Source organism: Squalius cephalus, assembly GCF_949319135.1.
Source record: "Squalius cephalus genome assembly, chromosome: 3".
NCBI lineage: Eukaryota > Metazoa > Chordata > Actinopteri > Cypriniformes > Leuciscidae > Squalius > Squalius cephalus.
The window spans coordinates 20,417,456-20,440,018 of record NC_137124.1 but is presented as its reverse complement, the minus strand read 5'-3'; the positions used below and the strand labels follow the sequence as shown (position 1 = coordinate 20,440,018).

The window sequence follows — 22,563 nt, the reverse complement described above, 5'->3', positions numbered from 1 at the left end:
AAATAACGACTTTATTCCACTATTAATTTCCTTCTCTCTGGGCCTCCAGTGAGTTCGCGTAGTGTTTTAGCTCAGCGGGTCTGTGTTGTGCGTCACACGCATCACACACATGATCAGCGTCGGCCAATAGTGAGCCTACGTGGTGACGTGCAACACAGACGCGCTGCGCTAAAACACTACGCGAACTCACTGGAGGCCCAGAGAGAAGGAAATGAATAGTGGAATAAAGTCGTTATTTTTGTTTATTTTTGCGCACAAAAAGTATTCTCGTCGCTTGATAAACTTAAGATTGAGCCACTGGAGTCACTTGGACTATATTAACGATCTCTTTAATAACTTTTCTGGGCCAGCAAGTTTCGGTCCCTTAGAAGCCTATGGAGGAGTTAGACAACTCTCACATTTAATCAAAAATATCTTAATTTGTGTTCCGAAGATGAACGAATGTCTTACGGGGTTGGAACAACATGAGGGTGAGTAATTACTGACAGAATTTTCCTGAACTGAAATTTACATTGTCTCTTTTTTTTGTCTTTTGTCATTGTCTTTGACTTTTGAATTGAGTGTAAATGCTTTGTAAGAAGCCTGGATTATTTTTTTTTTTTATTTTTTTTTTTGTATAACGAGAAGATTGATCTTTTTAAAACATATTTTATCCATCTATTGTCTTATGTTTATAAAGAATTGGCTACACATCATACATAGCCTTGCATATAAATCAGAAGCGACCTGAAAAAAAAAACATCTGTTACTTTCGTTGACTAAAGACATCACTTTCAGACCTGCAACTAGCCCACTACCACAACAAATTGTTGAGATGGATGTGCAAAATCTACCCATTAAGCTTTCCTTGGGTGTCTTTAGACTCACTCTTCATTAATTCATACATTTTTAATAGTTTTAATAGTCACATGATATGACCTAAGGAACACAGGTTGGCGCAGTTTCTTATAACAACACAACATTGGACTGTGTTTTATTAGCGTCTGTCTGCCGCTGAGAACAAATAGCACAGTTCGCTTTATTGAGGTCAGTGGGACACGTGACTGCCGCTGTCCAGTTGGATGCTCTGTTAAGTGTTGACTAGAGGAGCTTGACAATCGCACGATATGCATCTGCTATTAACGTAAATATCTCTCCCTGGATTAAAATATTTACTCTAGCCTCAGCGTGATCATGGGACAATGTGGTATTATTTCTTCGAAGACGGTTTTAGTCTTCCTAAATCTGATATTTTGGGTAAGTTGGCTAGAGTATAATAGCTGGAATGCAGTGGTTAGCGGGCACTATGGCATAGCTCTGCAGGGATACACGAGCTAACGTTACAGCGAATGAGCTGTTGTTTACGTTACATGTATAATCGACAGGCTTTTAATGGACAGAAAACTATTATGATTTTTGACTCAAATCATCATTAAAAGAAGCCAAGCGCTAAATTTCACCCGGCGAATTTCAATAGATCTGTCTATTTTGTCCTTTATGCGTCATGTTTGTATTTTCAATCTATCCTTATTCCATTGTATAAGATCCGCTAAATAAGACCCCCAATTTCTGTGATGACTGAAATTGCAAGGAAAATCAAGACTGTATGTCTTTCTACAATATCATTGTATAGGGATTTAAATGTAGCAGGGATAATTGCAGCAGTTTTTAGTTTTTGAAAATTGAAAAACTTTTCTTTGTCTTAAACATCTTTGAGATATCCCTCATCACCTGTTTCAATCATTTTTTTTATCTTAATCAAGTCTAATAATGAAACTTGAAGTACACAATTGTGACATCGTTGGTAAGCCTATATAATTGGTATATTATAGCCTACAGTATATAGCCTATAATATAATATATAAATATGGTGGCTTGTGATGCATAACACTACAATTAGTTCATGTTTGTCAATACACAACTTAAATACTATAATAAATGTGTAATAGTAATTGTGACATAATTTTAATAAAAATGTATCCACATTTTAGTTGGACCCTCACAGAGACAACTGATTCATTCAGACAGACATAACAAAGCAGGTTGTTTGTGATATTGCCTCTAAATCAGGCTCAAAAACAACAGATAACTTTTTTTTTGGAGAGATAACTGTATAAAATGATGCCTGCAATTAAAATGACAATCAACAAAAATTACAAAAGAAAGATGTTTTAATCTCTCAAAACAGGTTTTTATAAAAATCGATTGTGTGCAATTTTAGAACCACTAACAATATTTTTGTTGCACCTTCCCAGGCTGCCGCAGGTATACTGTGCTACATTGGGGCCTATGTTTTTATTACATATGATGATTATGATCATTTTTTTGAGGATATCTACACTTTCATCCCTGCCATGGTGATAATTGCTGTGGGCACGCTTCTTTTTGTCATTGGTTTCATTGGCTGCTGTGCCACCATTCGAGAAAGCCGCTGTGGCCTGGTCACGGTAAACTAGAGTCTGACACTCCTCACTTCAACATATATAGAGCAGCTTTTTATTCAGAAACTTTCCTGATTGTTCTTTATTTTTCTACAGTTCTCAGCAGTGCTGCTACTGGTCTTCGCTACAGAGGTGGTTGTAGTGGTGCTAGGGTATATTTACAGAGCCAAGGTAACTTGGAAATAATAAAATTACATGTGCATAGAATTCTATTCTACATGTGCATGTGGGTAGTTTGGCAGTATCATTGTTAAAACATATTTTCTTCTTCTCCCAAAGGTCGAGGCTGTGGTGAATCACTCTATTCAGAAAGTATATAATGAATATAAAGGCACCAACACAGACGCTCCAAGCAGGGCCATTGACTATGTGCAGCGACAAGTAACACCTTCAGTTCCTTTGCCTCTTTTTTTTTCATAATTTTTTCACCAATTCTTTCTAAACCTCTCTTCTTATAATCATTCACTTTTAGCTCCACTGTTGTGGCATTCATAACTACTCTGACTGGATGAACACTCACTGGTTTATTGAGTCCAAAAACAATAGCGTTCCAGTGAGCTGCTGCAAACCCACCATCAGTAATTGCACTGGGACGTTAATGCGACCAGGAGACCTTTACCCTGAGGTAACACCCTCACACACATTCTCCAGAAGTCCAAAACTATTAGGCTAAATGACTAATTTATTATAACTGAACTTCTTGTTACAGGGCTGTGAAGTTCTTGTAGTAAAGAAACTTAAGGAAATTATGCTGTACGTCATACTGGCTGCATTAACATTCGCTGCTATACAGGTAATTTGCAGTTGAAGCCAACCATTGTCATACCATAGCATTAAGTACAGAGAGTGTAAAATAATGGAAAACCACATGGAAAAAGTAACCTGGCTAATCAGGTACAAATAAATAAATACGTGGACATGAAAGATTGATTCCAAATTATTTAATAATCTTACCTGAATATTATATTAAGCAAAGACAAATAAAATGTACAAAACAATCGGCCTAGCAACAAGACGTCCTCTGAGGTAATTTTAAAAACAGTCTATAACTGATGATAGATGGCGTCATTTGTTCTACATTTAAAATCGTCTATCCATTTGACCGCCGGACCCAATTGTTCGTGACACCAAGTCGAGTGGTTTGATATACAGCGAATACCCAAGTTGAATTTGTCCCTTCTAAATGCTTTCCATTCAGTCACAAGGTCCCGAATTTGTGTACACAATACTGATTCATGACCTAGGGAGCTGATTGAGATGCTTCCACAGAGTTCTGTTTATCTGGAACGCGCCATCATATCAGTGTCTGTATTACTGAACAATCAGAATCGTATGGAAGCTTGTTTCTGCCATGGAATAATAAATAAATAAGATAGTTGCGACTTTTTATCTCACAATTCTAACTTTACTCCCTCGGAATTACAATTTTATATGTCACGATTCAGACTTTTGTTCCCCACAATTGTTAGATAAATTCGGACTTGCGAGAAAAAAAGTCGCAATTTTATTCCGTGGTCGCGTGGTGGAAACAAGCTTCCATGCAGTAATCAGGAAAGCTGTGTAATAGCCTATCTGTTTGTTATAAGAACATGTTTATTTAGAGTTCATTGCAGCTATTCTCTTTTTGTTAGTTCTTTGATCAAAACATCGTTGAACTTTTTGTATCGTTGTATCCTTTTATGAACTATACTGCTTTGATGTTTACAGATAATACAGAATATTTTAGATACTTTCTTATAATCTTTTTTGTCATCATCCTCAATGTAAATGTATGTCTTGACCATAGTTTCCTGTTCTCTGCACAGATGCTTGGGCTGCTGTGTGCATGTGTGGTCCTCTGCCGCAGAGGTCATGACCCTGCCTATGAACTGCTTGTCAGCACGGGTATAGATGCCTGAGTACCTCATGGCATCATGGGAATGGCTGGTCCTCCCAGCCAGTGTACTGTACACGTTTAAACTAAATCAGGCTACCACTTTTCTACGCTAGTATTAAATCAATACCTTTGTTTGACAAAAGAAAAAAAAGGGGGAAAAAATAAATTAAAGCTTTGACAGCTTGAATAGCCTCACACTGGTTTGATTGTGAAGTATTGGATTGTTCCTTTATTTACAGCACTACTGATATTTGCCAGAGTCTGATGAGCAGAAAATCATCATTCAGTTGTTTTGTAAACAATATTGTAAACATTTTACACTAATTGATTCCATGTGTCATGGTAATGTGATATTATGTTTTATTGCAAGTGTTTGTTAGGCCAAAGAAGCTTTAGATTGAAGTCACTGGTTGACATGGTTCAGATTTTTCCCCCTTCATTATTTACAGTATGTGTTGTAGAAGTTATGCTTTGTAGTTATAATGAAGAAGAAAGATTGTTATAAAGTTGTGTCATTTGAATTATTTTCAGGCAACTTCATTTCCTCTCATTCAGAGTTTGCATTCCTATAGTGTGCATTTACCTTTAGAGAAATATAATGATAAAGCATCAAGCAGCAGCATTAAACTTGCAATTAAAACAAGGTTGCATAACATAAAGTGCGAATTACACTTGCAGTCAAGTATTTGGCAGTAAAACAATCAAAAGTGTAGTCTAACAAAATAATTGTTGTGTATTTGTAAAATAGAATTGACCTTTTGAAAATTCACTAAAATCTCTGTAATTTCAGTTTAAAATGGATTTTTTTAATTGAAACTGTGCTTGGGACCAGGAAACATTTATTTGCTTGGCTAAAACCTGCGTTTACATGACTGAATAGTGAATAATGATGTAACTTAGAGTATATTATCTCTAAAAAAAAATGGGGGAAAATTATTATGTATACAAAAACATATACATGACTGTTTTGTAGCGTGTGAAAATAACCTTTTAAAAGAACCTTTTAAGCATCCTTGTCCACTCATAATGTCACTCTTACAAAGGGTAAAAAACGTCTCAGGTTACGACTGAAACCCTAGTTCCCTGAGAAGGGAACAAGACACTGCGTCGATGGCGCTTTGGTAACGCCCCTGCGTGATTGCGTCTGAAGCACGTATGTCAACTAGTCCAATGGCGAGAGTGAGCATCACGGGCGGGTGACGTCACTTCCAGGAAAGGATAAAAGTACATCCGATCTGACCGCCGTTAGCTTCGATATAGCCGAAGCAAGTCGATCACAGGGATGCAGGAAGTATGGCAGGGGGACGCAGCGTCTCGTTCCCTTCTCAGGGAACTAGGGTTACAGTCGTAACCTGAGAGGTTCCCTTTCGAGGGAACTCGCACTGCGTCGATGATGCTTTGGGAACGATAATACCCAAATGCTGTACTTACAGTTGCCTGTATGAGAAACTGTTGGCAACTAAGTCATAAGCACTTGAGACCCTGGGGCAGCGTCCAGGTCCAGGCTATAAAACCTCACAAATGTGAGTGGGGAAGACCAGCCCGCTGCATCACACACCTCTTGTAAGGAAACCCCTGAAATTAAGGCTTTGGAGGCCTCCGAACTCCTAGTAGAATGAGCTCTGACCACCAAAGGTGATGGCTGACCAGAGAACTCATAAGCAAGAGAAATAGCCTTGACTATCCACTTGCTGATCGTCTGTTTAGAAGCTGGAAGACCTTTCTTAGGTGATCCAAAACAGACAAACAGCTGATCTGATTTTCTCCACGGGGCAGCTCTGTGGACATAAGTGCTCTAGAGACCCTGAGCTGAGCGGCCTTCCATTACCGCTCCCCAGCCAGCGAGGGAAGCATCTGTCGAGAGCGCAACTCGATGGCAAAGAGCTCCTAACACTGGACTCTGGGACAGGAACCAAGATTTCCTACATATAACCAAGGTGCGGAGACACCGCCGCGTGATCTTGATCATACGAAGTGGGTTTCCCACGGCTCACATCATGACTGAATCCCAGACCACACCAAGGAAAGTAGTTCACTGTACTGGAGAAAGCACACTCTTCTTGGCATTGAGCCTCTACCCCAATTTCTGCATGTGTGCGAGGACGACATCTCGATGCCGAACCACCAACTGCTCTGATTCCACTAGAATCAGCCAGTCGTCGATATAGTTCAGAATGCGTATGCCCTGCAACTTGAGTGGGGCCAGAGCTGCATCTTCGCTCTTCGTGAACGTGCGGGGGTGATAGAGCTAGACTGAATGGAAGCACCCGATATTGGTATTCTTTGCCCCCGAAAGAAAACCTCAGGAACTTCCTGTGCTGAGGGAGGATGGAGACATGGAAGTATGCATCTTTTAGATCTATCGTGACAAACCAGTCCTCAGATCTGATTTGAGTCACAATCTGTTTGAGTGTCAGCATCTTGAACTTGAGTTTTTTGACTGTACGATTCAACTGACGAAGATCTAGTATAGGACGCAACCCCCCATTCTTTTTTGGAACAATGAAGTAGCGGCTGTAAAAACCCGATTCTCTGTCGGGTGAGTACACCGGCTCTATAGCTTCCTTCGCTAACACAGCTTTCACCTCTTGCTCCATTACTAGAGCCTGCTCGGGATGCACTAACGTGTTTCAACCAAGTTTAGCCAAAGGTGCCTCTCAGTGGCCACCCATAGACCGCCCTATTGCTCTGGCGGTCTCCTTGGTGGCCCTGAGAGACAGATCTGTGGCTCCCTCTCTCTTATTCAAATCCCCCAGCAGATCAGCCTGATATGCCTGTAACACTGCCATAGTATGAAGGCATGCTCCGGCCTGACCTGCTGCCGTATATTCTTTACCCACTAAATTAGATGTAGTTTTGAGTGGCTTAGTGGGTAGGCCTTCAGGGACGATGCTGAACCAGGGGACAAATAACTAGCTAGCGTCTGTTCAGCCCTGGGCATTGCCCCATAGCCATATTCTTTCAGCCCCCTTATATCGGAATATACATGGACTTGGGGGCTAAAAAGACGGGATGATAATGGCTTGTTCCATGATTTAGATAGCTCACTGTGTAGATCGGGATAAAATGGAAGGCCCCGTGATGGAGGTGATACATCTGATGACAGGGAGTCATGTTTACTTTTAGGACGAGCGCCCCTTTTCTTGGCCGGCCACTCAATATTTAATTTAGCCACGGCACAAGTAATCAACTCCACCAGCTCCTCATATGCTGGGGAAAGAGGTGGCGAATCCTCTTCCCCCCTTTTTGTCATCTTCAAAACTCAATACATCTAGTTCCTCAGAACTAAAGCACTGGAGCATTGGGCTCTCTTGCCAGGTGGAAGAAGCCGCTGGGTGGGCTTCTGACACCGGAGAGGGAGAGCTGGATCACTCGGGTAAGGGAAGAGAAAGGGCTGAGCCCGTCTCTAACCCTGCCGAGAGATCCATTTGCGATCCCCATGAATGCCTCAGGATCCATGAGGATCGCGAGCCTGGCCACTTTCCTCGAAAAGTGACAGGTGAGAGCGGAGTGGAAGCCTCTCACAATGCTGACAGTCAGCCCCCTCGAAGGCTAACATAGCATGATACGCTCCCAAACACATGACACATACATTGTGTGTATCCCCACCCGTTAAATAGCATGGGCAGGGAGAAGCACACAACTTATAAATCTCTTTCGCCATAATATTGTTTTAAATGCTTGTGACAGACAACAATAAATAGACAGACAGTTTAGACGGTCAGACCGGATGTGCTTTTATCCTTTCCTGGACGTGACGTCACCCGCCTGTGAATCTCACTCTCGCCATTGGACTAGTTGACATATGTGCTTCAGAAGCAATCATGCAGGGGCATTCCCAAAGCGTCACTGACGCAGCGTGAGTTCCCTCGAAAGGGAACAAAAGGGTCAAATAGCATTAAGATCAGCACATGACACACATTTATAATATTCAACAAATACATTCTTTTGATATCTCCCAGCAGAAGGATAACAATGTCTATTGCAAAGTACTGTAATCTGGGTCAATTAAATAAATCACTGAATTTAAATGTATCCATTAAGTGATTGTTTTTTTAATACATTATATTGCTTATTAAAATTCAGAAAATGTAAAGGATTTTTTTTTTTTTTAAATGCTGTCTAAAATGTGATTTTTATCTATTGCACACAGTTCCTCTAAAAACCAATTGACAAAACAAATAGGCAATCTGGAAACACATGACTCAAGAAAATAGTTTATTTTTTTTTACATTTTCGTCAAAATGACTTTTATTAGAATCAAAATGTCACAGCAGGAATAATAAAATTAACTTTGGCTTCTTGTGCATAAGGTGTGCACAAAGTGTTAAATTTTCAGTGCTTCTATTTATTGTTAAGTATATTTTTTCAAAACAATTGATGCAATGATCTTCAAATTATCTTTTTTTTTATACTGAACTAGTATATTGTTCTTTACAAAACTCACTACTGAAAAGCATATAGCTTCTAAAAGTACAGCAAATCTATAACAAATATAAACTTACTAAATGTATAGTTTGAACACAAATGTATGTTTCAAAGTGATGTATCATCCAGTGTTTTTCAATTTAAACAAGTTATAAACGTACAGCATATAAGACGTACAGAATGCAAATAAAGGAGCATAAGCATTACTTCAACATAACTTTTAGACATTATGTTGTGCTAATTCACGTTGTTTTTAAGTTAAATAAAGGGCTAATTTTTATTTAGAACTTCATTTGTTTTTATCTGGTGCTCTATCCCATCGCCTCTGGAAAAAAGAAAAAAAAAACACAAAATACTACATTATTTCAATATATATTCTACTGTATTATATGAATAAAGCAGCATATAATAATGTTAACTTTATATGTAATAGGTCTGCCAAGCATAAATGTGTGTGTGTCTTCAAATATACATTTTAATTTTATTTACAATATTTGTTATGGATTAAACAAATAGACAATGAAAAATTTGCCGTCATGAATATGAGCAATGTATTGATTGAAACACAAATATATGCTTTGGTTCTTACCCTTCTCTTTAATAACATACAAAGTTGAGTTTCTCCGTACAGTCTCTGTTCTCCCAACTTTTATCTTTCAGGTTTAGAGATCCACAGTATTGGGCATTGGCAGGGCATACTGGCAGCTGAACCAAATTTCCCAGAGATTCCCCACTCACCCAGAACCAGGAACCTGACAAGAAGCGCAAACCTGTCCACACACTGGGGGTTTGAGTGACTGCAGTCTTGTTTTGGGCTTGAAGGAGATGTAAACTGGTTGGCAGACAGGCCAAGTCAGAGTGTTCAGTTCTGCAGTGTTCTAATGCTTCCTCCCAGCTCTTGTTTTCTGTTACCAGAATCAGTTCAGGCTCCCACTTGTAACAGAAAAAAGGCTTATTTTGATTACATCCGTAGTCCATCAATTCACCAGCTGAACTCTTGATACAAAAGTCAGTGTCTGGGTTATCTGGTTGACCACCTTTCCAGTTCTTATAAATTTCTTCACTTCCATCACTCCACACCCATTCACCGTTAGCAGAGGGCTTGCTCAGACCAACCCAGCTCTCTGTGTACAATTTAATTTTTGCATCGTTTTTGAACCTGGTAAGTTCCTCTTCGCTGTCTATGCTGGATAGGTCGGCATAATTCTCTCGGCAAAACTTTTGAGCCTTGCTCCAAGCCACATTGTTATCAATAAAAATGTGTTTCCTGATCAATGTTAAAGTCAGCACACAATGAGCTGAGAGGAAAAGAGCAACCCAGACAATCTTCATCTTTTCTGTGGAAACCCAGTCAGTAAATGCAGTCGTAAGACAGACTTGGTAAATATAAATGCTAATTTCCCAATTTGTTAGTCAGCAATGTATGCAAATATTCACTTAGTCAAATGTCAAAAATGCAGAACAAAGACTGTAATGACTAATCTCACACTATGAGCTCAGAAAAATCTTTATTATGATGTCAGGTGCCTTTATACAGCAATTTAATTATTAGGTCACAGAATTTAAAACATTAGTTCTACTGAAATATAAACAAACAAAGGAAAAAAGGAAAGAGAGAGAGAGAGAGAGAGAAACTGACCAAAAACTTGTGACTGTTAAAATCATGTAAAATAAATTATTTCAAGTACACTATAAATAAAACTATACTATTAACCACCTGGGCCCAGTTGTTCAAAAAGTTTAATCTGGATCATAATTAGATTTGAAAAATGGGATTCCTCCCATTTAATTAAATTTTTTTCATGTCCCTTAGTGCCTCCAGGGGTCTGATTGTTTAAAGGAATTTGAAAATGATATTTTTGTTTGTTTATGTTGTTTTCTTTCTCTTCATATAAAAAAACTTAAAGTGACCCACACTGACACTTCTACCTGTTGTACTTTACTAGCTGCAAATACTGTGAAATGTAACCCCATTTGGAGCACTGGTAATACAGATTGTGTAATCTAATCTGATTTCATGTTGCTCTGATGGAGCAACATGGGATTAAAGGGTTAGTTTACGCAAAAATGAACATTATGTCCCTGAGCAACATGGATTAAAGAGTTTGTTCACCCCAAAATGAAAATTCTGTCATTAATGACTCACCTTCATGTCGTTCCAAACCTGTAAGACTTTCATTCATCTTCAGAACACAAATGAAATTCTTTTAGATGAAATCTGAGAGCTTTATGTCCCTCCATTGACGCAACTACCACTTTCAAGCCCCAGAAAGGTAGTAAAGACATCATAAAGGTAATCCATGTGACTCTAGTGGTTTATCTCTTATGAAGCATTTTCAAATTTACCACTTTATTTACAAAACATTAATCTCCAACGCACGTTCACAAGAGCACCACAACGTATGCGTATTTTGTTGACACGAGAGCAGACGTCGCGTTGACTTAAGTAAATGTTTTGGTTTTTTTTGCACAAACGAAGCACTTGCGTCGCATAATGAAATTTATGTTAAACCACTGGAGTCACACAGATAACTTTAATGATGTCTTTACTACTTTTCTGAGGCTTGAAAGTGGTAGTTGCGTAGGCTGTCAATAGAGGGACAGAAAGCTCTCAGATTTCATAAAAAAGATCGTTATTTGTGTTCCGAAGATGAAAGAAAGTATTACAGGTCTGGAACGAGATGAAGGTGAGCCATTAATGACAGAATTTTCATTTTTGGGTGAACTAACCCTTTAAATGTCTTATTTAGAGTCACAGTGGTGAAAGCTGAACTGACACCAACTAATCCACTACAACACACATTAAATGTAATAGAAATAAGATATACTTGGTTCATACAGTTCACTTAATGCCCAAGCAACTTTGAAGGTGCTTACATTTATACGTAGGTCACATGCAAACATTAGTTTATAATGAAAACACACACACACACTGAAAACAAACCTAATGCAAAACGCATGTAAAAGTACAAGGACAAATGGAAAATGTCTGACCTCATCTTCTGACTCTTTCACTGCAGAGAATGCCTTGTTGACAATGAGAAATAATTCATATACAATATGCGGACAAAAGTATTGGGACACACCTATTATTTATTGAATTCAGGTGTTTCGATCAGACCCATTGCCACAGGTGTATAAAGTATCAAATCAAGCACATAGCCACGCAGTCTGCATTTACAAAAATTTGTGAAAAAATGGGTCGTTCTGAAGCACCCAGTGAATTCAAGCATGGGGTCACCTTTCTTTGCAATAAGTCAATTAACTGTAATGGTTTTATTGAAAAGTGGAAACATTTAAGAACAGCCACAAAGAGGAAGACCACATAACGTCACAGAGTGGGATCACCGAGTGCTGAGGGTGGGTATAAGTCACCAAAGCTCTGCTGATTCCATAGCTGAAGAGTTCCAAACTTCCACTGGCATTCATATATGCACAAAAAAACATGTGGCGGGAGCTTCATAGAATCATGCTTCTCTGTTTGGCAGTCTGACGGACTGGTCTGGGTTTGGCGAATGCAAGGAGAACGGTACTTGCATGACTGCATTCTGCCAACTGAACGTTTGGTGGAGGATGGATAATGGTATGGGGCTGCTTTTCAGGGGTTGGGCTTGGCCCGTTACTTCCAGTGAAGGGAAATCTTAATGCTTCACCATACCAAGATATTTTGGACAGTGCTATGCTTCCAACTTTGTGGGAACAGTTTGGGGAAGGCCCTTTTCATTTCCAGCCTGACTGTGCCCCAGTGTACAAAGCAAGATCCATAAAGATATGGTAAAATGAGTTTGATGTGGAAAAACTTGACTGGTCCACAGAGAGCCCAACCCCAAACACCTTTGGGATGAACTAGAATGGAGATTGCGAGCCAGGCTTTCTCGTCCAACAACAGTGCCTGACCTCAAATATAACTAATATAAAAGATACTGTACATTTCCTGAAAACAAGTCTCAAAGGTTTAATGTGTCAAATGTGCAACAATATAGCAAACTGAAGTACTGAAAATTACATTTTTATTTATTTTTTAATGATTAAAATAGTAAATGAGCAAAAAAAAAAGTGATGTTAACCTGCCAAAACTATTTTCCTCTTTTCTGTGGGCTTATCTCTTTCATTTGCCATTCCTGAGTAGAAAACAACTCTTCTCCTAAAACTAGGCAACCAAACAAAACAAAAAATACTATTAAAAGTCAGAGATCATAATTCCATTATATTCACTGCATAATGGCTACATGGTTTTTAAAAGAATCAACTGTCAGTGAAAGGAAATATGCAATGAAACAAAAAGGATTTGCATGCCCAGTATTTTGATATGTATGCAAAGTTTGAGTAACAATGTATTGTCTTGTGTTAAGGCACTTAGTATTAAGAGTGGTATTCACACACTGCCACATCCAAAACTTATGTCAGCTTTAACATATAGAAACTGAGGGGTTACGCATTTGTGATAATGAGGTCAGACATTTTACTGTCAAATGTAATGTATCCATGTTTTGCATGTCTATTGCACTCTTAAGATCTCAAGTAATTTTCCATCTTGTGTAAAATGTTTGCATGAATCTGTCTGCTCAGTTTGGAGGACCAAACCTAAAATAAATAAATGATTCAATGGGGTGTTTTAATTTAAATTTACACAGTTTAGTCCTAACATCAATCCATTCTCCAAACCACTCCGAAGAAAGAAAGAAAACTTGATTATTTGTTGATATGGTGGGTTTGGGCAGTTATTGCATTAATGAGTATTTATACTGTCAAACCAAAAATTATTCAGACACCAGATATCATTTTTGATATTTTTTAACTAGTGGGTGCAGGACACTATAGTTAATTTATGTAAGTGAGGGTAGCAAAATAAAGTAAACTGTGACATATTTTACCCAAAAATTATTCATACAGTGGACTACCAAAAATGATTCAGACACTTTGACTTAAATGAATATACATTTTGTGACTGTATGTACCAACTATTTTGGGACTTTCTCCACTAGTGGTCGCCAACTCACATTTTTCTAGTCTTATGTAGTTTTGGTCTCTTATATTAAAAGTGCTGCTGTTTATATTCCATATTTTGGGTAATTTTATTCCATATTAGCAGTTGGGTAACACAAAAAACTACCAACAAAGTGACCCAATAGGCTCAAACCAATGTTTGCACATCTCTCATCTCACGATACTTCTGATTATATTACAGGGATGTCTTCAGTTGAATGTCTTTATGCTTTGCTAAAGCATATGGGTTTTGCGTGTTTTGAGTGGACTTGAATGCAAATTAGGGCACATATTTATTTTGAATGGATTACTATGCTGTATACCAGACAAATAGGCCATGATAAACTATAGTAATTACGTAACAAAATTGTTAATACAAATTTTATACATATATTACAGTATACATATATATAAAAACTTTAGAATTCATAATTATAAAACAATAACATTTTTTGTATTATACAACTTCTGACTATAAACTATAAAAGCTAGATTAAACCATGTAGAATAGAATCATTATACAAACGGCTGCAGAATAACTTCCATTATTCATAATATAATTTGTTTATGCCTGTGAAGAAAGCTAATATCTTTCATATTTCTAGTACACGTAAATGTATTCATTCTACATCAACTTGTAGGCTGAAATAATTTGCAGAGAATCTTAGTAAAACTTGCTAAATTCTATTTGATAGGATCACATTCAGGGTGAGTGGCAGCAAGATGTGTACTGTGCGGTGAGATCTTGGTCAAGTACGTTCCAGGGACCAGCCCAGATATTCCATCCCTCCACGCTCTCCACCACCCATCCTCGCCTTGCTCAGTTATTGTGACAACTTGTCCTTTACTGACAGACAGCTCGTCATTTTCCTAGAAAGGGCAGGGAATGGAGTACACAACTCTGTTTATCAGTCTGTAAGGCCTATAAACTTTGTTTATAAACCTATAAAGCTTTTTACTTTTTAAACTTTTCAACAAGGATGTCAGGCAAAGTGTGTTGGTTAAAATTACACTTATCAGGTTTTTTTTACACATTACACGTGTTATTTACTTCCTCTAAATCAAATTTCTCTAAATCAAACACTAAGTATTACTAGTAACAACAAATACTTGAACAAGTTTGTATCTCTGGGATAAAAACTACACTGATACTGTATTTATTTACCTGAGCTTTAAAATCATATAACACCATGTACTTTTCCTCAGTTCCTCCTCCCCTTTGTTGAGCCGGTGTATATGTTCCACCCAAATTACTACCAGCTTCAGAGCAGCCTGTGATGTAAGGACAGCGACGCTCAATGCTCCACATTCAACTACTTGACTTCACTAAAATTCATTGTGAATTTAGTTTAATGCTCTTTGCATATTGTCATGTTTTAAAGCATAATCTATAAGTTTAAGACTTCAGAGAAGGAATACTGACCACTAGAAGGTATCCTTGGAAGCAGGACAGATAATCTGTAGAGAGTTCAGATATGAAAGAGTTTCACGATCAAGTTTCAAAGAAAAAAAAATGTCTTAAAGTCCCCCTGTGGTGAAAATCAAGTTTTTAATGTTGTTTATGTCTATGTGGTGTTTTTAATGTGCTTAACAAACCATGTGCAAATTCATAAATCAACACCATTGCTGAGTATTTTCTCCTTAAAACTGCAGTGAACCAAAGACCGTCTTAAAAACACCGTTTGAAATCGCTAGTTTTTCCCGACGTCAAAAACTACCTTGTAACCAATCACGTCAACGTGCCGGAGGGCTTTAGCATATCATTAACAGCGAACCAGTAGGGGAGTCTCGAGGGATGCCAATATTATCTCAACATTTTTTTGTTGATATGAAAAATTGGGTAGATTTAGCAGTATAGCGGGTCTATGATGTATATTACGATGTTATGATGAACTATATGCCCTTCTCCACTGACATTCTGAGTTCTTCAATGCGTTTCTGATTATTGTTAGAAGGCAGACTGAGATGGCGAACGGGAACATTGTTTGTGTAACATTAGCAACACATTAGTAGCTGTTTAATAACATAGTCAAGCAAAAGGCTAATCATATTAATTACCGTCATGTGTCCAACATTATAAAGAGCGATACCATTGTGCAGCGTCTACCTTAGTAAGTTGGCCGAGTAAATCTGTGAGCGGGCGCAAGTGAGAGGAGGCGGGGCTAATTAGCATATTCATGGAGCCACATAAACTAAATGAAGCAAGGGTGTCGAGTTACATTCAAGCTACTTTTTTCCACAGGAAAAAAACATTTAAATGTAATTTTAGTGATCAAAGATGAGTTTTAAGGGGGATAAAATTATTGACTACAGGGGGACTATAATTCATTCTTAATTATTCAGACATTCACCTGTTCGTTTCAACCCTCCCGACTCCTCCATTGGTGTCCACGTCAGAGTAACACTGAAACTCAATGGGAGCTGAAGAGAGATGGAGGAGTGACTCAATTTATGTAGCATTTCTTAAAAGCATCACATCATCCTATGTCAACTCTTCAAAAAGACAGCTGATACATTTCTGAAGAAAATCTGGATAAATGTGATGAATTTACCTGGGGGGCGACTTCCAGTCTTTTTCATCTTAATGAAACAGTTGTTGTCAGTGATGATGTCGCACTGCTCAAGAATCTTCCTTACTTCCTCATAGCACTACAAAAGAAAAGAGTTAAAATTGTAAATGTAAACAGCATTTAGCTAGGCTTTTAATTATAAAGATAGACAAAAGGAGGACATTTACATCATCGTCCCGGACACACTGAATCGAAAGCAGATTGCAATGATCCCATAGCACACAGCGCAAGATATTAATGCGCTCAGACTCCTGCTGCTGAAACACCTAGAAGGCGACACAAAAAATACAAAACATATTGTTCCTTTTGTAAAATGTTGGATGTAACTTCCTTTTAAAACACACCCAGAAATTTTTTTACAACTATTTTTGGCAATGACATTTTCTTGACTCATTTAAATCTTTGTTCTACATCAGTAAACTTCAACGGCGGAGTGCTATGACTGCTTATCACATGCCTATGAGATTGTGTTATATCTTACTTAGTCATCACCCTAAAGAAATCATGAAGTTTTGCTTATTTCTGTATACACTCCTTCTGCTTACATGTTTCTGTATACACGTTCTTTACCTCACATGCACTCCTGTATGTGCTCTCCCAGTCCTGGGAAGTTTTCTCTAGTTGATCAACATTCCATCTGTATTGCTTTTCTGAACCAGAAAAGGAAATAAAATGAAGTCAGCTCTTCATTATCAGTAACATGTCACAAATAGCTACTGCTTCACTTACAAAGTTTGGACATTTCCAGATCTACATCACTGTTCAAAAGTTTGGGCTCAGAAAGATTTTTTTTAAATAAGAAATGAATACTTTTATTTAATTTTTTTTTTATTTTTTTTTAAGAATCCTCAAAAATGTGTCATGGTTTCCACAAAAATATTAAGCATTTCTAAAATAATAAGAAATGGATCTTGAACACCAAATCAACATATTAGAATGATTTTTGAAGGATCATGTACTTTCATCAACACTTACGCTTTCAAACATATTAATGTTCATGTTAACAAACATACACAGACATTACATTGCATTTATCTTCCTTCTGCCATCAGGATTAGTACAACAGAGAAGTTTGTTAGCACGAACCTGCCAGGTTGGCTGCTTGCCTGCATAATCTGGCCCTGTTCATCACCTACAACATAGTACAACATAGATTGATAAATAGCCAAATTCAGTATTTGGACCTGACCTGAAGTGTAAGTTTACACATTAGCAGTATCTGTAACATAAAACTGTCAAAACTGTTCACTCAAAGATTCTATTCTAAAGAAATGAAAGTGTTGCACTGTCTGATGGTATTTCTTTCAACACTGAGGTGGAATGATGCCCAGTCAGACTGAAACAAGTTTGCATTGCTTTAATCCTCATTTTGGCCTCACTGTGACCACAAACCTGCCATAGGTAATTTTTCACAACTGCCCAAAATTCCAGAATTAAAATGAACAGTTCTCTTTAGGAAGTGTGTGTAAAATACAAAGTCCCCCTGTAGTCAATAATTGTATCCCTTAAAGGAACACTCCACCGTTTTTTCATATTAAACTATGTTATTCCTTTAACTAAGACGAGTTGATACATACCTCTCTCGTCTCAGTGCGTGCACTCAGTCGCTCTGGCGTGCGGCGACACTTTGATAGCACTTAGCTTAGCCCAGTTCATTCATTAGGATCCAAACAGAGATGAAGCTAAAAGCGACCAAACACCTCCACGTTTTCCCTATTTAAATACAGTTACACGAGTAGTTACACGACCAAGTATGGTGACACAAAATAAAACGTGGCGCTTTTCTAAGCGGGTAAAAAGGATAACTATAATGTATGGCGGAATAGCACTTGGGACTCGGGAGCACTTCAACTCGGCGCAGTAAAAAGTCACGTTGGTTCTAATGACAGAAGTGAGAGGGAGAGGATTTTTCAGGCGTGACTTTTTACTGCGCCGAGTCGAAGTGCTCCCAGTGCTATTCCGCCATACATTATAGTTAGCCTTTTTACCCGCTTAGAAAAGCGCCACGTTTTATTTTGTGTCACCATACTTGGTCGTGTAACTACTCGTGCAACTGTATTTAAATAGGGAAAACGTGGAGGTGTTTGGTCGCTTCTAGCTTCATCTCTGTTTGGTCCCTAATGAATGAACTGGGCTAAGCTAAGTGCTATCAAAGTGTCGCCGCGCGCCAGAGCGATTGAGTGCACGCACTGAGACGAGAGAGGTATGTATCAACTCGTCTTAGTTAAGAGAATAACATAGTTTAATATGTAAAAATGGTGGAGTCTTCCTTTAACACGCATCTTTTGATTTTTCTCGAGAAAAAAAATGTGTCATGCCTTAAAATAACTTGAATGTAACTCTACACCCTTGCTTCACTTAGGCCCCGTCCACACTACTGCGTTTTCGTTTAGAAACGGAGAATTAAAACGAATACGATCTCCGTCCACACCAGCGTTTTAGTTGCGTATTAGAAGTGATCTCCGTCCACATTAAAACGACTGAAAACGCGGATCACGTGACCATTCACCAACACTGGGCATGCGCGTGCCGGTGTAAACACAACTTCATTGATAAAATTATCCCACCATGCGCTGGTTCTTCCCGGGTTAACCCAAAACCGACGCTCCATGTACGGTCGATACCGCCGCTGCACACGGGAATTGTCACAGATCGCTCGAATAATAGCTTGCCTCCGGCGCATGTAGGCAGTTATAGCATTGTAAAATGCAGAATTTACTTGCACAACAGCTGCTAGCAAAGATATACGCCATGACTGATGACACCCAATCATAGAGCCGAGCGTGAGCCTCTACTACGTCATCGTTTCTAAAGTCCTCCGTTTGGACCCGTCCAGACTAAAACGCCCTCCGGAGATTCAAAACGGAAAACGGGTCGGCAGCGTTTCTAAACTTCTCCGTTTTGGGTCTCCGTTTTTGCCGTTTTAGTGTGGACGGGAGGTGCAAACGTAGCAAAAGGTCTCCGTTTTTAAACGAAAACGCAGTAGTGTGGACGGGGCCTTAGTATACGAGGCCCCATGAATATGCAAATGAACCCAGCCTCCACTCAACTGCACCAGCTCGGAGATGCACAGGCTGAGGTAGACGCTGCACAATGGTATCGCTCTTTACACCATTGGACACATGACAGTAATTAATATGATTAGCTTTTTGGTTGACTACATTATCAAACAGCTAATAATGTGTTGCTAGTGTTACACAAACCATGTTCACGTTCGCCATCTCAGTCTGCCTTCTTACAATCATTAGAAACGCTTTGAAGAACTCAGAATGTTGGTGGAGAAAGGCATATAGTTCATCATAACATTGTAATATACATCATATACATAATTTAGCTATATTGCTAAATGTACACGATTTTTCATATCAACAGAAAAATATACCAGGGCAGGACCTAGCTTCTCTTGAGACTCCCCTGCTTCAGAGAATAGTTAATGATATGCTAAAGCCCGCCGGCACGTTGATGTGATTGGTTACAAGGTAGTTTGTGAGGTGAGAAACACTGGCGATTTCCAACTGCGGTTTTTAAACTGTCTTTGGTTCACTGCAGTTTTAAGGGTTTGTCTTGAAGCATATTAAAAACACCACATAGACATATAAACAACATTAAATTTCACCACAGGGGGTCTTTAACTTAGTGTATTTTTAGTGTATAAAAAGTTATAGTATGTGTTAAATGTTTACGCCCTCACACCTTTTCTGACTGCCGGTGGGTGGAGGCGTTCACGTTTGTCTTCTTCCCCACTGCTTGCTCAGCTTCATCAGCCTCCTTAAACCTCTGCTCATATAACCTTTTTGACTGTATAGGACATACAGTAAAGAGAATAGATTCAAAGTGAGTAAAAGTGCAAGATAATCGAGAACAGGGAGGGGGGGTATAGAGCTCTTTATGTGTGTCTAAAACGTATCTCACTATCTGTGGTGTTTCTGTGGTTGTACAGCACAGGAAGTTAAAGTCTTATTATATCCAGAGACAGCATGCATACCTTTCCTATAAACCAACCAACCTATTCTCTGTTTCTATTCTCTTTTACTTTCCTATCTCTCTCACTACACATTTCTTGGTGGTCAAAATAAATGTTTGAGTTAGTCTTCAAACCCTAAGCCAATGAACAAACCCTGCATTTATCTAATGTGTGCTGTCTAATCATGTCCAAATACATTCTGCAAATATAGTCACTGCATTCTTGTTTCTTCTTTCAGTTTCTAACTCTCTTCCTCTTTTGGCTGATACTGAATTTTGTGTGGACCCTGAGAATGATGTTTCACTTACGCCCCGAACTACTAATGACAGTCATTTCTAAAATGGGAAACAAGAGGACCTAGGGTTGGAAAATAGATACTTGTTTTAATCTCATTGACAGTACTTACCTCCATGGTCTTCTTGTGCAACACCATTTTAGGCTTCTGAAGTTTTTCAATAATCTCTTCAAGCTAATTAGGACAGAAAATAGATACAAGTTTCAATCTTTTATCAGTTGCATTATTCATTAATTAATTGGTGTTCACTCCTTACAAAATACAACAAATGGTGTCTAAGTTTATTTAAGTGATAATTTACAGTGTTTATGTGCTCAGAAAGGAAAGTGCCAGCTTCCTTCCTCTATACTGAATAACCACAGCAACAACCATGGAAACATATCTAAAGTGCTGGGCTGTGTGCATAATTTGTCTTGATCATTTGATTTATTTATTTTGACCTTTTTTCTCTGTTCCCTCTGGTGTTCTCGAAACACCTCAATTTTGAGAACTTCCTCCTTTATCCTTTCAGATAGTTGGATGTGCAGGTTTCCTGCCTTCTCAATCTCTAGAAAACAATGCAACTCAAGTTGAGGACTCTAGCATTCAAGTATTTTTATAGGTGCGAGGCAAAAAGGAATTGCATCACATCACATACCTGCTTTAAACTTGTCAAACGATGCCTTTAATGTTCTGAGTATAAAAAACAGAAAGTGAAATGAGTACATAATACACACATTTCAAGCCTACCTTTGAACTTTATTTTAATATAAGGTAGGAATAGTTAAGTTATTCAGAAGTGGCATTCACTGAATCAACACGTCATTTGAATTCAGAGTGTTTGAATTTGAATGAGTTTGCATGATATTCACAGACCAACTGACCCAATCTCGGTTTGACCTTCTGCCTTCCGAGCAATCGCCACCAGATCTCGTCCATACTTCTCCTCCGCCAGCGCTCTGTGAAGGAGAGCAGAAGTCACACACAGACATTTGTAGAGACACACAGATTTAATTACCTCATTTTCCATACCTCATTTTCAACAGGTCTTCTACGTCTTTGCACATATGCCTGCCATCATGTAACCTCTGCAATATGGCATCATAACCCGACTGATCCATAAAGTCTGTACCCTAAAAAGACACCAAACATGCAACCTAATGACACTATGCAGTGGGGAACAAACTAAACAATTAAATATGAAAATATAGGACTTTGCAAGATTATAGTTTTAAATGTAACTGCTCTTAAAACTTGACGTTAATAAAAGGAAATAGGCCTACATCCTATAAAACAAGTTTAAGTTTTATTAGAGTGGAAATTTTTACTAGTTCAATTCAGAAAACACAAAAAATCCATTATTCTTGAAATAGAAATATAGGAAGTTGTATTTCCCGTAGTGAAATTTTTTAGTTAAGTGTGAGAGGCTTACTATAAACAATAACTTACCCAAAAGGCATCGCAGAACAGTAAAGCCATCTTGAATGTTTAGTCCTCAGAAGTGTCTCCTGAACACCCACCGACAAACCCCGCTGAGACAGATTACATTAAAGTTGCTGTAAAAGTTGAAGAAACACACGCTACAGAGGCAACAGTCAAATGAAAAGTTTGAAACGAGGAAGAAACTGCGTGGCGGTTTCAGCTGGTCAACTTTGATCTCTTGACGTCTATGCTCTTTGAAAGAGGAAGAATAATGTTGATGTCACTGTTTTAAACGGTTCAGCACGCAATTTCTACAGAGATGACAATGAAATTGGCTTAACGATCAAACGAACTGATAAGATAGCCTAGGCCTACAGTTAGTTCAAACAGTCTGTGTTTACGATTTTATTTCAACAGTGCACATTTGATAAGGGTAGATATGTTTTCATATATAGTTAGGACGATATTAAGGAACAAAGCAAAACAAGCTTAAATCGGTATAAAGCGGCAGTAAAAAAAATCGCCGTTGAATGCCAATGTAAACAAAAATCTGTGCTCTCTCGTCTCTTTTCCATTATCACTGTTCTGGCTGGCTGGCTCTCCTTTTTCTGGGAGAAGATTGC

General features: G+C 38.4%; 2 protein-coding genes across 2 annotated transcripts; one reads left to right on the top strand and one right to left on the bottom strand.

Annotated features, from left to right (window-relative positions):
• Positions 1-1,032: 1,032 nt before the first annotated feature.
• tspan3b (tetraspanin 3b) lies at positions 1,033-5,411 on the top strand. The gene is made up of 7 exons (XM_079867534.1): positions 1,033-1,236; positions 2,235-2,426; positions 2,517-2,591; positions 2,700-2,801; positions 2,893-3,045; positions 3,130-3,213; positions 4,226-5,411. Exons 1-7 carry the CDS (start codon positions 1,174-1,176, stop codon positions 4,316-4,318), a joined length of 762 nt encoding a protein of 253 aa, XP_079723660.1. The 5' UTR covers positions 1,033-1,173; the 3' UTR covers positions 4,319-5,411.
• Positions 5,412-13,777: 8,366 nt separating this feature from the next.
• On the bottom strand, positions 13,778-22,203 carry pstpip1b (proline-serine-threonine phosphatase interacting protein 1b). The gene is made up of 15 exons (XM_079865783.1): positions 21,968-22,203; positions 21,551-21,651; positions 21,403-21,477; positions 21,177-21,211; positions 20,980-21,086; positions 20,651-20,713; positions 19,974-20,078; positions 17,367-17,412; positions 16,851-16,930; positions 16,448-16,546; positions 16,263-16,359; positions 16,062-16,131; positions 15,134-15,168; positions 14,876-14,982; positions 13,778-14,580 (listed from the first exon to the last, which is right to left on the bottom strand). Exons 1-15 carry the CDS (start codon positions 21,995-21,997, stop codon positions 14,395-14,397), a joined length of 1,236 nt encoding a protein of 411 aa, XP_079721909.1. The 5' UTR covers positions 21,998-22,203; the 3' UTR covers positions 13,778-14,394.
• Between the last annotated feature and the right edge of the window lie 360 nt (positions 22,204-22,563).

Coding starts and splice junctions, on each gene's coding strand:
- pstpip1b (XM_079865783.1), bottom strand. CDS start 21,997: ATGGCTTTACTGTTCTGCGATGCCTTTTGG. Junction 21,478..21,550: donor GAAGACCTGTTGAAAATGAG/GTATGGAAAATG, acceptor TCTCCTTCACAG/AGCGCTGGCGGAGGAGAAGT. Junction 14,581..14,875: donor TATATGATTTTAAAGCTCAG/GTAAATAAATAC, acceptor TGCCCTTTCTAG/GAAAATGACGAGCTGTCTGT.
- tspan3b (XM_079867534.1), top strand. CDS start 1,174: ATGGGACAATGTGGTATTATTTCTTCGAAGACGGTTTTAGTCTTCCTA. Junction 1,237..2,234: donor TCCTAAATCTGATATTTTGG/GTAAGTTGGCTA, acceptor GCACCTTCCCAG/GCTGCCGCAGGTATACTGTG. Junction 2,802..2,892: donor TTGACTATGTGCAGCGACAA/GTAACACCTTCA, acceptor ATTCACTTTTAG/CTCCACTGTTGTGGCATTCA.